The sequence below is a fragment of the Microcaecilia unicolor genome, chromosome 3 (genome assembly GCF_901765095.1).
Source record: "Microcaecilia unicolor chromosome 3, aMicUni1.1, whole genome shotgun sequence".
Taxonomy (NCBI): domain Eukaryota; kingdom Metazoa; phylum Chordata; class Amphibia; order Gymnophiona; family Siphonopidae; genus Microcaecilia; species Microcaecilia unicolor.
In genome coordinates, this window is record NC_044033.1 from 426,277,360 (window position 1) to 426,294,108 (window position 16,749).

Here is a 16,749-nt window from a genome sequence, read left to right on the forward strand (position 1 = left end):
CTGGTACCACAATAGTTCTGCAAGTTCATTTTCAATTCTATCAGTACTCTAGGATGAATACCACCCGGTCCAGGAAATTTGCTACTCTTCAATTTGTGAAATTGCGCCATTACATCCTCTAGGTTTACAGAGATTTCATTCAGTTTCTCCGACTCATCAGAATTGAATACCACTTCTGGCACAGGTATCTCTCCTTAATCTTCCTTGGTGAAGACCAAAGCAAAGAATTAATTTAATCTCTCCGCTATGTCTTTGTCTTCCCCGATTGCCCCTTTTACCCCTTGGTCATCTAGCGGTCTAACCGATTCTTTTGCCAGCTTCTTGCTTTTAATATACCTAAAAAAAAATTTTTACTATGTGTTTTTTTGCCTCCAACGCAATCTTTTTTTCAAAGTCCCTCTTTGCATTCCTTATTAGGGCTTTGCATTTGACTTGACATTCCTTATGTTGTTTCTTATTATTTTCAGTCGGTCCCTTCTTCCATTTTCTGAAGAATTTTCGTTTAGCTGTAATAGCTTCCTTCACCTCACTTTTTAACCATGCCGGCTGTCGTGTGGTCTTTCTCCCTCCTTTTTTAATACACGGAATATATATTGGCCTGTGCTTCCAGGATGGTATTTTTGAACAGCATCCATGCCTGATGTAAATTTTTGACCCTCACAACTGCTCCCTAAGTTTTTCTTTTCACTTTTCTTCTCATTTTATCATAGTCTTCTTTTTGAAAATTAAACGTTAAAGTATTGGATATCCTGTTTATACTTATTCCAAAGCTAATATCAAATCTGATCAAATTATGATCACTGTTATCAAGTGGCCCCATCACCATTACCTCCCGCATCAGATCATGAACTCCACTAAGGACTAGATCTAGAATTTTTCCTTCTTTTGTCGGCTCCTGTACCAGCTGCTCCATAAAGAAGTAGTCCTTGATTTTGTCAAGGAATTTTACCTCCCTAGCATGCCCTGTTACATTTACCCAGTCAATATCAGGGTAATTGAAATCACCCATTATTATCGTGTTGCCCAGTTTGTTAACCTCCCTAATTTCCGATAACGTTTCTACATCCGTCTGTTCATCCTGGCTAGGCAGACGGTAGTACACTCCTATCACTATCCTTTTCCCCTTTACACATGGAATTTCAATCCATAGGGATTCCAAGATATGTTTTGTTTCCTGCAGAATTTTCAATCTATTTGATTGAAGGCCCTCCTTAACATACAATGCTACCCCCTCCACCAATTCGATCCACCCTATCACTACGATATAATTTGTACCCTGGTAAGACAGTGTCCCACTGGTTATCCTCCTTCAACCAGGTCTCAGAGATGCCTATTATATCTCATCTTTCATTTAGTGCAATATATTCTAACTCTCCCATCTCATTTCTTAGGCTTCTGGCATTTGCATATAGACATTTCAAACTATGTTCATTGTTCCTATTTACATCATGGTCAGTACTTGACAGTATTAATTTGTAATCTTTTGTCTGATTTTTTTTTTTTTAAGGACACCTGATCTACTATGGTCTCTTTTGCAACCTCACTATTGGGATATCCTATCTTCCCTGTTTTGGTGATATCTTTAAAGGATACTTTATTCCGAACCATGCACTTTTGAGCAACTGTTGGCCTTCCCCCAGTCTCTAGTTTAAAAGCTGCTCTATCTCCTTTTTAAATGCCGATGCCAGCAGCCTGGTCCCACCCCTGGTTAAGGTGGAACCCATCCTTTCGGAATAGGCTCCCCCTTCCCCAGAATGTTGCCCAGTTCCTAACAAATCTAAAACCCTCCTCCTTGCACCATCGTCTCATCCACACCTTGAGACTCCAGAGCTCTGCCTGTCTCTTGGGCCTGTGCGTGGGACCAGTAGCACTTCAGAAAACACTATCCTGGAGGTTCTGGATTTGAGTTTTCTACCTAAGAGCCTAAATTTGGCTTCCAGAACCTCTCTCCCACAGTTTCCTACGTCACTGGTGCCCACATGTATCAAGACAGCCGGCTCCTCCCCAGAACTATCTAAAATCCTATCTAGGTGGCGCGTGAGGTCCACCACCTTCACACCCAGCAGGCAAGTCACCAGGCGATCCTCAAGTCCACCTCCCACCCAGCTGTCTACATGCATAATAATCACCAACAACAACAGCTGTCCTAACCCTTCCCACCTGGGCCCAGCTATCTCCTCCACCTGTCCATCAAGTCAGCTTTCCAGAGCCCCAAATGGGCTCCTCAACCAAAACAGAGTATTGAGATTCTATCCTTTCAGGTAAATGCCTGTATGGTCTAACCATTAATCACCAAATTCCCACCCATGACACCTTTTGGAAAATTGCTAACATAGATAATTCATGGAGTCCAAGACACATCATGAGTGTATGTAAAGACGTTATCTCTGGGCACTTGCTACATCCTCTGAAGCCAATGACATCTCATTTTCATTAGGCCATCACCATAAAAACAGTCAAAGCAAAATCAAAACAACCCGATGATAAATTTTCCTGACTAAAGCTATTTGATGCACCAATACTAGTGTAGATCACAGCCATAACAAAGGAAAAATTAGGACAATCATAAAACTGGGAACTCTAAGCTGGGACAGATTTAAATAAAATAAAATGAGTCAACTCACTATAAGTACAGCAACTGTGTCCTCTAGGATGCACAGATAAAATGAAATTGAGCTGGTCCCCTTCAGAGGCATCAGGATGGGAACCAGTCCATGCACATAAGTGATAAACAGCTCTCAAAAACTTCCGTATATAATAGTTTTGATTTATGGCCCAGGCTCCATCAGATGACATCACCTATATGTGAGGGCTTGCTATTCTTCTCCACAGAAAATCTAAATTATTTTCTTTGAAGTAACAAGGGTGGCAATGGATGAGGCATAACTCTTACAGCATTACTTGGACACTAAACAGCCAGCACTGGCAATATAGCAGGCTAAAAATATCCAGAAAAAAACTTAACCTTTAATAGATTAAACATTCAATAAATTACAATGAAAATAATGTTGAGTACTTTTACTAGCCTTCTCATTGCCAGATAATCTGCTTTTAGGCTGCACAAGGAAGTTGTCCCACCACCTGCTGAAGACTGAGAAACAGTGAGCAGCCAAGCGGCTGCACAGAATTCTTAGAAATGACATCACAGTTTAGTTCTCAATTTCCACCCGCAGGCAGGAAAGCATAAGTGAAACAACTGGACTGGTCTGGTGGGATGATGAGGAAGATTAGAGATTCAATAAAATACAAATAAAATAATATTTAGTGCTCTTACTAGCCTTTTCATTGCCAGATATTCTACCTAATTTGCTTCTAACTTACCTCTCCATAGCTATCAAACTGCTTGTTGTGAGATTTCTTTCCAGTTCCACCAAAGCCAAAGCCAAATTTGTCAGTACCTGAACAAAAACAGTATTTTCACAGAATGAGAAAATGATTATGTCTCTTCCAATATTTTGTGTGAACTGAAAATAGTTATATAGCCAGAATCTAGATACTAAAACATTTTAAAAGGTTTTAGGAGTCTTAACTTTTGGATGTTAAAATAAATTTACTTTTTTGAATACTGAACAGGGCTGAGTTCTCAGGACAGATTTAGTTTGCAAAATGTTATTAGCTCAGTACTAGGTACTGATGGGACAGAGCAGAGAGCCCCTCGACCAGGAAAGAGGGGCATCACCCAGAGGGGGATCGATAATCCTTCAAACCGGAAAATGAAGATACATACCTGTAGCAGGTATTCTCCGAGGACAGCAGGCTCAATATTCTTACTTATGGGTTGTCGCCTGCGACGGCCCAGGAGTCCTGAACTTAAAAATCAAAAAGAATTCTCCAGAATGCACAATCACGCAGACTGAACGCACTGCACATGTGTGAATGGGTTCCCGCCTGTGACGCGAGCGTGGCTCAATTAGTTAGTAAAAAGCAAAGTATAGAACTGTAACAACTCCAACGGGGAGGAGGGAGGGTTGTAACAATATTGAGCCTGCTGTCCTCGGAGAATACCTGCTACAGGTATGTATCTTCATTTTCTCCAAGGACAAGCGGGCTCAATATTCTTACGTATGGGGTATCCCTAGCCCCCAGGCTCACTCAAAATAATAAACATTGGTCAAGGACATAACAGAGATTGACCTGGAAAGAAACACAACTAGAAGAGTGCAGCCTGGAACAAAACAGAAATGGGCCTAGGAGGGTGGAGTTGGATTCTAAACCCCAAACAGATTTTGCAGCACTGACTGCCCAAACTGACTGTCGCGTCGGGTACCCTGCTGAAGGCAGTAGTGAGATGTGAATGTGTGGACTGATGACCACGTTGCAGCCTTGCAAACCTCCTCAATGGAGGCTGACTTTAAGTGAGCCACTGACGCAGCCATGGCTCTAACATTATGAGTCGTGACATGGCCCTGTAGAGTCAGCCCGGCTTGGGCGTAAGTGAAGGAAATGAAATCTGCTAACCAATTAGATATGGTGCGTTTTCCGATGGCAACTCTCCTCCTGTTGGGATTAAAAGAAACAAACAGCTGGGTGGACTGCCGATAGGGCTTTGTCCGCTCCACGTAAAAGGCCAATACTCTCTTGCAGTCCAAGGTGTGTAACTTGTCCTCAGCAGGGCGGGTATGTGGATGGGGAAAGAATGTTGGCAAGACAATTTACTGGTTCAGATGGAACTCCGACACCATCTTCGACAAGAACTTAGGGTGAGTGCGGAGGACTACTCTGTTGTGATGAAATTTAATATAAGGTGCATGTACTACCAGGGCTTGGAACTCACTGAAACTATGAGCTGAAGTAACAGCCACCAAAAAAATTATCTTCCAGGTCAAGTACTTCAGATGGCAGGAATTCAGTGGTTCAAAAGGAGGTTTCATCAGCTAGGTGAGAACGACATTGAGATCCCATTACACTGGTAGAGGTTTGACAGGGGGCTTTGACAAAAGCAAACCTCTCATGAAACGAACTACTAAAGGCTGTCCAGAGATAGGCTGACCCTCTACACGTTGATGATAAGCACTAATTGCAGTAAGATGAACCCTTACGGGGCTGGTCTTGAGACCAGACTCTGAAAAGTGTAGAAGGTATTCAAGCAGGGCCATTGTAGGACAAGACAAAGGATCTAGGGCCTTGTTGTCACACCAGATGGCAAACCTCCTCCATTTAAAAGAATAACACTTTTTCGTGGAATCTTTCCTGGAAGCAAGCAAGACTCAGGAGACACCCTCTGAAAGGCCTAAAGAGGCAACTTCTAAGTTCTCATCATCCAGGCCGTGAGAGCCAAAGACTAGAGGTTGGGATGTAGAAGCGACCCCTCGTTCTGAGTGATGAGGGTCGGAAAACAGTCCAATCTCCACGGTTCTTCAGAGGACAACTCCAGATGAAGAGGGAACCAAATCTGACGGGGCCACAAAGTGCAATCAGAATCATGGTTCCACGGTCTTGCCTGAGTTTCAGCAAAGTCTTCCCTACTACAGGTATGGGAGGATACGCATACAGAAGACCTGTCACCCAATGTAGGAAAAAGGCATCTGACGCTAGTCTGTCGTGGGCCTGAAGTCTGAAACAGAATTGAGGGACTTTGTGATTGATCTGAGTGGCAGAAAGATCCACCGAGGGGGTGCCCACGCTCGGAAGATCTTGTGGACAACGTCCATGTTCAGAGACCACTCATGAGGTTGCATTATCTTGCTCAACCTGTCGGCCAGACTGTTGTTTACGCCTGCCAGGTATGTGGCCTGGAGAAACATACCGTGATGGTGGGCCCAAAGTCACATCCTGATGGCTTCCTGACACAGAGGGCGAGATCCGGTGCCCCCCCCCCCCTTGCTTGTTGGTGTAATACATAGCAACCTGATTGTCTGTCTGAATTAGGATGATCTGGTTGGACAGCCGATCTCTGAAAGCCTTGAGAGCGTTCCAGATCGCTCGTAATTCCAGGAAGTTGATCTGAAGATCCTTCCCCTTAAAGGACCAAGCTCCCTGAGTGTGAAGTCCATCTACACGAGCTCCCCACCCCAGGAGGGATGCATCCGTCATCAGCACTTTTTGTGGCTGAGGAATTTGGAATGGACGTCTCAAGATCAGATTGGATCGAATGGTCCACCACTGAAGGGATTTGCAAAACACGGTGGAGAGATGGATTACATCATCTAGATCCCCTGTGGCCTGGCACCACTGGGAAGCTAGGGTCCATTGAGCTGATCTCATATGTAGGCGTGCCATGGGAGTCACATGAACCGTGGAGGCCATGTGCCCTAAAAGTCTCAGCATCTGCCGAGCTGTGATCTGTTGGGACGCTTGAGCCAAAGACATTAGAGCCAAGAGATTGTCTGCCCTTGCCTGGGGAAGATAAGCTTGAGACGTCCGTGTGTCCAACAGAGCTCCAATGAACTCCAATTTCTGCACTGGAACAAGATGGGACTTGGGATAATTGATTACAAACCCTAGTAGCTCCAGCAGTCGAATAGTCATCTGCATGGACCGTAAAGCCCCTGCCTCCGAGGTGCTCTTCACCAGCCAATTGTCGAGATAAGGGAACACATGCACTCCCAGTCTGCGTAGCGATGCTGCGACAACTGCCAAGTATTTTGTGAAGACCCTGCGCGCAGACGCGAGGCCAAAGGGCAGTACACAGTACTGAAAGTGCCAAGTTCCCAACTGAAATCGTAGATACTGCCTGTGGGCTGGAAGTATCGAAATGTGAGTATAGGCATCCTTTAAGTCCAGAGAGCATAGCCAATCGTTTTCCTGAATCATGGGGAAACCATCTGAAACTTTCTCAGACTAGGAATTTGTTCAGGGCCCTTAGGTCTAGGATGGGACGCATCCCCCGTTTTCTTTTGCACAAGGAAGTACCTGGAATAGAATCCCAGCCCTTCTTCCCCTGGTGGAACGGGTTCGACCGCATTGGCCTTTAGGAAGGCAGAGAGTTCCTCTGCAAGTACCTGCTTGTGCTGGGAGCCGAAGGACTGAGCTCCCCAGTGGGCAATTTGGAGGCTTGGAGACCAAAGTGAGAGGGTATCCTAACCGGACTATTTGAAGAACCCACCTGTCGTAGGTAATAAGAGGCCACCTTTGGTGAAAAATATCAACCTCCCCCCGACAGGCAAGTCGTCCGGTGCGGACACGTTTTCCGAGGCTATGCTGAACTGGAGCCAGTCAAAAGCCCATCCCTTGCTTCTGCTGGGGAGCCCTAGGGGCCTTAGGTGCATGGCGTTGACAAGAATGCACATGCTGGGGTTGAGCCTGAACTGGCTGCCGAGAAGAAGGAGTGTACCTATGCCTGTTATAGGAATAGGGGGCACTCCTCTCTTCCCTCCAAAAAACCTCCTAGAAGAGGAGGCAGTAGCAGAAGTCGTCCGGCAGGAGAGAGAATACATGGCGTCATGATGCTTTTTGATCTGATCGACCATGTCCTCTACTTTTTCGCCAAAAAGATTATCTCCCCGGCAAGGAACATCCACCATTCGCTGCTGGGTCTTCTGATTCAGGTCAGAGACACGCAGCCATGAGAGTCTGCACATCACTATACCTTGAGCAGCTACTCGGGATGCCACATCAAAAAAGTGTCATAAGACCCCCTGGCCAGGAATTTGCAACACACCTTCTGCTGCATGACCACCTGGTGAAAAGGTTCAGCAAGCTCCGGAGGAAGTGCTTCAACTAAACTGGACAGCTGCCTCACCGAGTTCCGCAAGTGGATGCTCGTGTAGAGCTGGTACATCTGGATCTTGGCAGCGAGTATAGCGGCCTGATACGTTCATCTACCAAAAGAATCCAAGGTCCTAGACTCTCTGCCTGGGGGTGCCGAGGCATAGCCTCTAGTACTCTTGGCTCTTCTGAGAGCAGAGTCCACCTCCATGGAATCGTGAGGAAGTTGGGCCTTCACCATTACAGGCTCTCCATGGACTCTATACTGGGACTCTGATTTTTTGGGGACAACTGGATTAGATAGAGGGCACGACCAATTTCGCATAAGCACTTCCCTCAGTGTATTATGCAAGGGGGCTGTAGCAACCTCAGCAGGCGGAGAAGGATATTCAAAGACCGCGAGCATCTCGGCCCTGGGCTCATCCACAACCTCCATAGATAATGGAATGTCCTTAGACATTTCCCTAACAAAAGATGAAAAGGAAAGACTCTCAGGTGGTGACATTCTACTCTCAATTGGCGGAGTAGGATCAGAGGGAACCCCACATGACTCTTCCTCCGAAAAGTATCTGGGGTCTTCCTCCTCTTCCCACGAGTGCTCCTCATCGGTGTCGGACAAAAGCTCCCTAACAGCTGCCCGAACCCGAGCCTTTGATGTCGAGGATCGACGACCTCGCAGGGGGGTGTCGAGAAGTCGACCCTGCCTAGACTCCAGCGAAGCTTCCTTCACCGACGTCAAGGGGGAATCGACCCGCGTGGCAGCCGACGCCAGTACTGCAAGCAGCACCGAGGACGGGGACCTCCTCATAGGCGATGGCTCAGATGGCAATTCTTCAGTCTGTACGGAAAGCGCAAGAACCCCCGACACCGAGGCAGATTGGCGCAGCAAACCTTCCAGGAGCTCTGGAAGAAGGGCCCGGATGCGCTTGTCGAGAGCTTCCATCGGAAAAGGCTGGGGGGCCAGTGGAGGAGTCGGTTGCAGAATCCAAGGGGGCTCGAGAACCAGTACCAGGCTGGCAGGTGACTGACACATCGGCACCTCCTGAGTTCTCAGTACCGTGCATGGAAGGAGATCGATGACGGTGCTTCTTCATCTTTGCCCGTCATCAAGACTCCTCGGTACCGAAGAGGAGGACGTGGAATCCTCACGCCTCCTCGGGCCGGGTCCGACGAAGGTCCGTCCCGGGGGGACTGCATAGCAGTAGGCCTCGAGACAGGTGGTGACCCGCTCGATGCCTCGCTGCTCCCAGCACCTTGTGATCTTTCGGCAGCCATTACCTGAACTCCCAATGTCAATGCTTCCCTCGACGCTGACATCGAAGCCGCCGACCTCGGTACCGATGTCGATGCCAATGTCGAAGGATCGGACCGATCTGGAAAAAGTTTCTCACACTGAGCCTCTCGAGCCACCTGGGTCCGCTTTTTCATCAACTTACACAGCTTACAAGAAGCTGGCAGATGGTCGGGCCCAAGATACTGGAGACACCAGGCGTGGGGGTCGGTACTTGAAATTGTCCGGTTGCACCGAGTACAACGCTTGAAGCCGCTGGGTGTCCTCGATGACATGGAGGGAAAAACAGCGGTCGCGAAATCAAAAGGCTCGATGGTGCCAAGAAAAAAGGGCACAAAAAGGGGAAGACAGCCCGACAGAGCTGCCTAAAGAACGGTCGCGTCGAAAAAATAAGGAAACTTTAAAGAGGAAGAAAACCTAAGAAATAAATAACCGGGACAAAGAAAAAAAAAAAAAAGAAGAAGAAAAATAAAGCGATAAACGCCAAAACCACGGTTCTCCTGAGCCAAGAAGGAACGAGGCAAAAAACAACTTTCCTCAATCGCGGATAAAGAAGAACTAATTGAGCCACGCTCGCGTCGCGAAGCCATTTGCACATGCACAGTGTGTTCGGTCCGCGCGACGGCGCACTCTAGAGAGTTCTTTTTTTATTTTTACGTTCCAGACTCCTGAGCCGTCGCGGACGACAACCCATACACAAGAATATTGAGCCTGCTTGTCCTCGGAGAAAGAAGGATATCCTAGAAACCAACCCTGCGTGGCGCCAAATGGTAACCGGTATCCCTAGGCAATCTAAAACAGTCCATGTCAAAGCCTCCAGATTCCCATCCATTAACACTTTTAAAGAACTAAATAACCAGTTCCCATAGCATTATAAGAAAGTGTTTGTTTCAGCACTGACAGAGACTCAATTAGATTGAGTCTCTGTCAGATTTGCCGTTAAAACTACAAGCTTAACATTATACCTTATATAGTGTTACAATACTGTGATTTCCATAAGTAGAACCCAGGATAATATATACATGGCTTGTTAGTATATAACTGTAGTACTGATCAGTAACCTAACACTTGCAAATCTTTTTGAATGTCTCTCGCTAATGGGGGATACCCCTTTAACACTACCTTTTTGGCAGAAGATGCATAAAATGACAAGTCAGACGTGTATTTAACAAAATAAAGTCAGGGAATAACTTGAAGAGGTCCAAAGTCTGACCTCTCATCTTCACACACTTCTGAGGAAAACAAATTCTGCTCAAAACCAGTTTACACATGTATGATAGTGCTATTATGTGGCATGTATTTAACATATTTTACAAATTTAGGAGCACAGCATATCTTGAGTAGGCCTCAGGCATCGACAGCTGATCACTTCTGTACTAGAAAGTTATTGATAAGACAAACATATTTTTGTATTCAGAGAGCCAACCCCAAACTTCTCAAAGAAGCGAAACCAATACCAGGAATTTCAAACACTAATATAAGATTCCAATCAAACCGATTTTCTCTTGAAACAGGCTACAAAAAAAAAAAATTTTAAATACGGATGAAAGTACTGTTGCTACTTAAAATTAAAATATGAGTCTAAACCATTTTTGACACCTTATGCGTCGTGGGGGGGGGAAATTTAACAAAGAATCAGAAGTCAATTTACTCTTAATAGCTCTCAAATACAGAAAAATCACACATTTAAAACTCCACAATGACTGAAACTGAAGCCATAGGTTAAAATGGAATATACTAATTTGATGTATTACATACAGGATTAAACCATCATAAAAGATAATGGCAGATAAATATCTGAAATTGATTTAATTTGGGGAAAAGCACATACAAAAATCCCTTATGTAAACTAATACCAACTCCACCCCCCCGCCCCCCCAAACAGTCCTTCACTCTGCTACCTCTTTTCAAAGCCCTGTGCTCCCAGGCATGTCCAAAACATTTCTCAGTGATGACCTCCACTAATATTCCATTCAGGCTTTGCCATCAACTTTGCTTAGAAGACCAAGTGCTTAAGCAAAACACCCAGGCCCCTCTCCCTGACTTGTTATCAAGTTTTGCAATAGTCCACCAAAACAAAGGTCAGTAAAACTGTAGTAGTAAACATGCATACTTTCCATGCTCATAAAGTCTGGGTTTCTTTTTGCAGATCACACCAGCTTTCTTGGAAATATGTTTTAAAGCTGCAACCACTGCTCCTTGCAGATTTATTCAAATGCTTTCTCAAAGGTGCTGCATAATCATACCACTGCTGCTTATATTTGTAATCACCACTGTATGCAGTTTATTTTAGCATACTCTGCTAGTTACACTCATGTTGTATTTTCACCTTACTTCAGGGATCCACTGTTTGTGGTCTTTTTTGTGCTAGGGGAGGAAGCGATTGACTGACCATGTTCTAGGCCCCTGGGCAGAGGTGATCACTGGGGCCCTCTTGGCACCCCACCACCTCCCCCACCTTTGCTTCCAGCACCCCCTCTGCACACTATAGCCCCTAGGCCTACCTTGAAGAGCCCTAGCAGTCTAGTGGCTCTTTGGGGGCAAGAAAGAACCCCACTCTTTCCTGCCCGCTAATCTACTCGGCGCTGCTACATCTTAATGGCTGCCGAAACTTCAAACTTCATGCGGTCTCGGCAACTATTTTGAAGATGCAGTAATACCAGGCACAGCAGCGACGGCAGGCAGGGAAGAGTTGTGCTCTTTCCTGCCACAGAGGCCACTAGAACACCAGGGCCTTTCAAATGCCCACTGAGGCTCAGGGGGGAGGGGGCTATAGTGTACAGGGAGAGAGAGGAACTGGGCCCCCTCAAAGCCTCTGGACCCTTAAGCAGACACTCCCAGTTGACCGTATAATCAGTCCGCCCCTGGGGGGGAGGGAAGTGGGAGTTAATTATCTTAACTAGGGGTGGAAAGAACAAAAACTAAGTTGGAAGAGTTATCCAAAAGGGGTTCAGAATATGCATCTTGGGGCAAAATCTCTCTGAAAATGTAACGGAATGGGATAAAACTTAGCATAGGCAAAAAATAAACATTAAAAAGACATGAATTCAACAATAGGCCAAATCAGCCTGGAGTTTCCAGAGGAATAAGCTCCCTCCACAATAGCTCAATGTATTTCTATAAGAGAAGGAGTCTGCAAAGCATCCCAAATTGAGTCCATCTTGACAACTTTTGGTCTAACTAGCTCTGGCAGCACAGCATCACCTAGCAGCAATACCCCTCCCTATGGTTTTTTTTTTCCTACTTTTAAACCATATTGAAACTGAACTCTGCCTTTTGTACAGCTTTTCAGAACACATCCCTTGACTGCTCATATATAGTGCTACATGATACATCTATTAAAACACATTACTTCAGTATTTTGATAGAGGCAAGGCGGTTTAATAACAGGAGACGGCATGAGCCTATCTGGCCCATTATCTGGGCTGAAGGCAGTGAGTGGAGCTTGCTGCCATATTGGTGACACCAAAACAATAGAAGTCACTACTGAAAACAATAGCAAAATTGTGAGGTTTATATTGTTCTATTAGACCTCCTGAGTTCTGCATTCTCTCTGTTAGGAGGGGGATCGGGGAGTGGGGAGGGGGAAGATATAAGGAGAGTTTGAGGAGTCTGAGTGGGGGGGGGGGAGAGAAGAGCTATATTCAAAATGTATTTGTCAGTGCTACAGAGCTTACTTTGTTATTTGCAATGCTGTATTATGGATTTCAATGCTGTACTATAAGCCTTTATTTTTGCTTAGGATGATAATAAAGATAAAAACACTAGCAATGCTTATGACTGTCTATGTGCATTACTTTTATTTGAAAGCTTCCAAAACGTAGATATATATCATGAAATAAAACTGAAAATCAACAAAACAGCATTAAAAATTATTGTAGCTTGAAGAAACAGCAGTAATAAACTCTTTGTATTTTTCTGGCTCAACTAGCACAACTGCCCGGCATTAAAGCCACCTCTCCATCTGTCTTCTACCTCCAATCACTGAAATAGCTCTACCTCTCAGATCCAAGGGAAAAATATCTGAACATCTAGTCATTTTTAACCAATTAGCCCGCTCACTAATATTATAGGGCCTCAGAGCCACTTCAGACCTCCATAGATAACATCCTAAGAATAAAGCCCAACAACATAACCATCAAACACTGTCATCCAGCAGCCCAAAGCGAACCAACACCAGAATGAACACCGTCAAATTGCTCCTAATAATTCACTCAGTATCCCTGATCCACCATACACTAACCACCCCTATCACAGAAACCAACATCATACCCAAAATACACAATTTCAATAGACTGTCCACATACAATACATCCCACCAAACTACCAACCAAAATAATGGAAGATCTCCAATACGCGGGAAAATCAACACAAAGGAAAGAAAGGTCATAACAAGCCCATACTACAAGAGAATAGACAACTAACAAACATCAACACAACTTCGAACATAGCTGACCCCTACCAAAAAATTCAAGTGGGATACATAAACGCCAGATCAGTAGTTAACAAAGCAACAATAATAACAGATTGGACTATGTCAGACAACCTTGACCTACTATTCATCAGTGAAACCTGGATCCACAATCAAAAGGACCCCAATAAGGGAAAATTAGGTTCTTACCCTGGTAATTTTCTTTCCTTTAGTCACAGCAGATGAATCCATTAACTGATGGGTTGTATCCGCCTACCAGCAGGTGAAGATAGAGAACACTGAAGAACCACAGTGACCCTGGGAAGGCTAACCCCATCTGCCTTCAGTATTTGAAATTTCCAAAGCAGAGTGAATCATAAAGGTAGAACAACAAAACCTTTCCTCATAGCGAACGAACGCCCCAGAACCGGAGCAATAACCACACAAAGGAGGGACGAACTCAACCTCCCGTAATAAAACAGCATGTAGAAGCTCTGAGAGCTGGTCTTCAACTCCTCCTAATGAGATACAATATCTTCATGAAAGATCTGAACAAAAAACAAAGTCAGACAGGGAGGGATCATGGATTCATCTGCTGTGACTAAAGGAAAGAAAATTACCAAGGTAAGAACCTAATTTTCCCTTCCTTGTCATCAGCAGCAGATGAATCCATTAACTGATGGGATGTACAAAAGCACTCCCTACTTAGGGTGGGAACTGGCCACTCTGCGAGCAAGCACTTGCGCTCTAAAATGCGCGTCCTGCTTCGCTGCAACATCCAGCCTGTAATGCCGGACAAATGAGAGCTGAGAAGCCCAAGTAGCCACACTACCGATCTCTTGACGAGAGAGTGCACCCGTTTCAGCCCATGAGGAGGAAATCGCTCTCATGGAATCCGCCCTAAACGCTTCAGGCGGAGACCGTCCTGAAAGCAGATATGCAGAAAAAATGACTTACTTGAGCCAACGGGCTATAGTGGCCTTAGGCGCCGGACACCCGCGTCGAGGACCTGACAACAATACAAAAAGGTGATCAGAAGTCCTGAAGTCATTTGACATCTGTAGATACTGCAACAGAGCCCTGCGGACATCCAAAAGATGTAATTGTCCAAAGGAATCTGGAAAATCTTCCCTAGAAAAGGAAGGAAGAAAAATGGGCTGGTTCAGGTGAAACGCTGAAACCACTTTGGGCAGGAAGGAAGGCACTGTACGTACCGCTACTCCAGACTCCGAGAATTGTAGAAAAGGGTCCCGACAAGACAGCACCTGAAGCTCAGACACGTGTCTAGCCGATGTCATGGCCACCAAAAAGACTGTCTTGAGAGTCACATCCTTCTCCGAAGCTCGCTTAAGCGGCTGGAGAGCCTTCAACACCTGCCCCAGGTTCCAGGCAGGACAAGGCGACCGTACAGGAGGACGGAGCAGAAGCGCCCCTCTGAGAAATCGGGCAATGTCCGGATGAGCCCGAGACTTTCCCTCGACGGCATGCCAATGCTGCCACTTGAACCCGCAAGGAATTGTAAGCCAGACCTTTTTGTAAGCCATCCTGCAAAAAGTCCAGCACCGGCGAGACTGTAGCCTGCGTGGGTGTGATCGCCTTTGAAACACACCACGCCTCAAACTTGCGCCAGATCCGAGCATATGCTGCGGAGGTAGACCGCTTGCAGGCCTGCAAGAGAGTGTAGATGACTTTGTTAGAGTAGCCCTTATCTCTCAATTGCACCCTCTCAAGAGCCAGGCCGTAAGACCAAATCAGCAGGGATCCTCCATAGACACCGGACCTTGAACCAACAGGTTCGGCACCAGAAGAAAAGGAAATGGAGCCTCCACCATCATCCGACGGAGATCCGCATACCATGGACACCTTGGCCAGTCTGGAGCGATGAGAATCACCAATCCCCGGTATAGTCGAGGGCCAAGGAGGGGACACATACAGGAGGCCTGTGGGCCAGGGTGAGCAAGTGCATCCAACCCCGCCGAGCGAGGATCTCTCCTTGTGGTAAATCACGGCAGAAAAAGACCTGCACGGTCCATCCAGTCTGCCCAACAAGATAACTCATATGTGCTACTTTTTGTGTATACCCTACCTTGATTTGTATCTGTCTTTTTCAGGGCACAGACCATATAAGTCTGCCCAGCACTAACCCCGCCTCCCAGCCACCAGCCCCGCCTCTGCCATCCAATCTCCGCTAAGCTCCTGAGGATCCCTTCCTTCCAAACAGGATTCCGCCACAATGACGGACCACAGGGTTTCCATGCGAAAATGACACACTCTTAGAGCCTCGTTGACTCTCCGTAAGTCGAGGATCGGTCTGAAAGACCCGCCTTTTCGAGGCACCACAAAATAAATTGAGTAGCAGTCGCAGCCTGCTGGTAGGCGGATACAACCCATCAGTTAATGGATTCATCTGCTGATGATGACAAGGAATTCTAGATCTATGCCCCCCAGGTTACAAAATCACACACTGGACAAGAAAAGAAAAAAAAAAAAAAAAAAAAAAAAAGAGGCGGAGGTATAGCACTAATCCATAGATCCCACTTCACAGTAGAAACCGTAGCCGAGTCCATAACACCCCAACTTGAAATCGCCTCAGTTAGAATCCACCATACAACCTTGCTTGACCACCTAAACTATGTCTTGTTTTACAGACCACCAGGGAACTGGTACGAATGCCAATCACACTTCAAGGATTTCATATCAAACACCTGTGTATCTAACTCCAATCTACTTATAATAGGTGACATAAACCTACACCTAGAAGACCCTAACTCTACCAATGCACGTGAATGCAAGGAATTCCTCCAATTATGGGGCCTTAATTGGCCACATATGCAAGCAACCCATGTCAGAACCTTATCACACACAAATTGTCCTCAGACCTGAACCTAATACTATCAGATATAAAATGGACAGACACACCATGGTCAGACCACCACAAATTAAGCCTATCCCTACAATGGCAAAAAAAAGGCACACACCACACACAAGAACACACAACCTACACCATGAGAGGCCAAGTAGACTGTAAGATTCTGGCAACAGATATACAATAATGAATGACAGCACAAACGGACTCGATACACTATCTCCTAGATTGGGATAACAGATGCAAAAGCATATCAGACAAAATAGCACCACTACAAACAAGAACCTCACGAAGACACAACTCGATACCATGGTATAACGAAGAACTGAAAAAAACTAAAAACACAAGCTAGGAGGCTTGAATGAGCATGGAAAAAAATAAAAGATGTACACACACTCAACGCATGGAAACAAATGCAAAGAAAATACAAATATGCAACAAGACAAACCAAAAGATCTTACTACAAAACCAAAATAAGGCCAGACTACAAAGACACAAATAAACTATACCAACTCGTGAATAAATTACTAGATA

At 45.5% G+C, this 16,749-nt stretch overlaps 1 protein-coding gene across 1 annotated transcript in view; it reads right to left on the reverse strand.

Annotated features, from left to right (window-relative positions):
• Positions 1 to 16,749, reverse strand: part of DDX1 (DEAD-box helicase 1) — a 223,644-nt gene that overhangs the window by 97,553 nt on the left and 109,342 nt on the right. Inside the window, exon 9 of the mRNA XM_030198848.1 lies at positions 3,322 to 3,398. Within this exon, the coding sequence (XP_030054708.1) occupies positions 3,322 to 3,398 (77 nt within the window). The remainder of the gene's footprint in view (positions 1 to 3,321; positions 3,399 to 16,749) is intronic.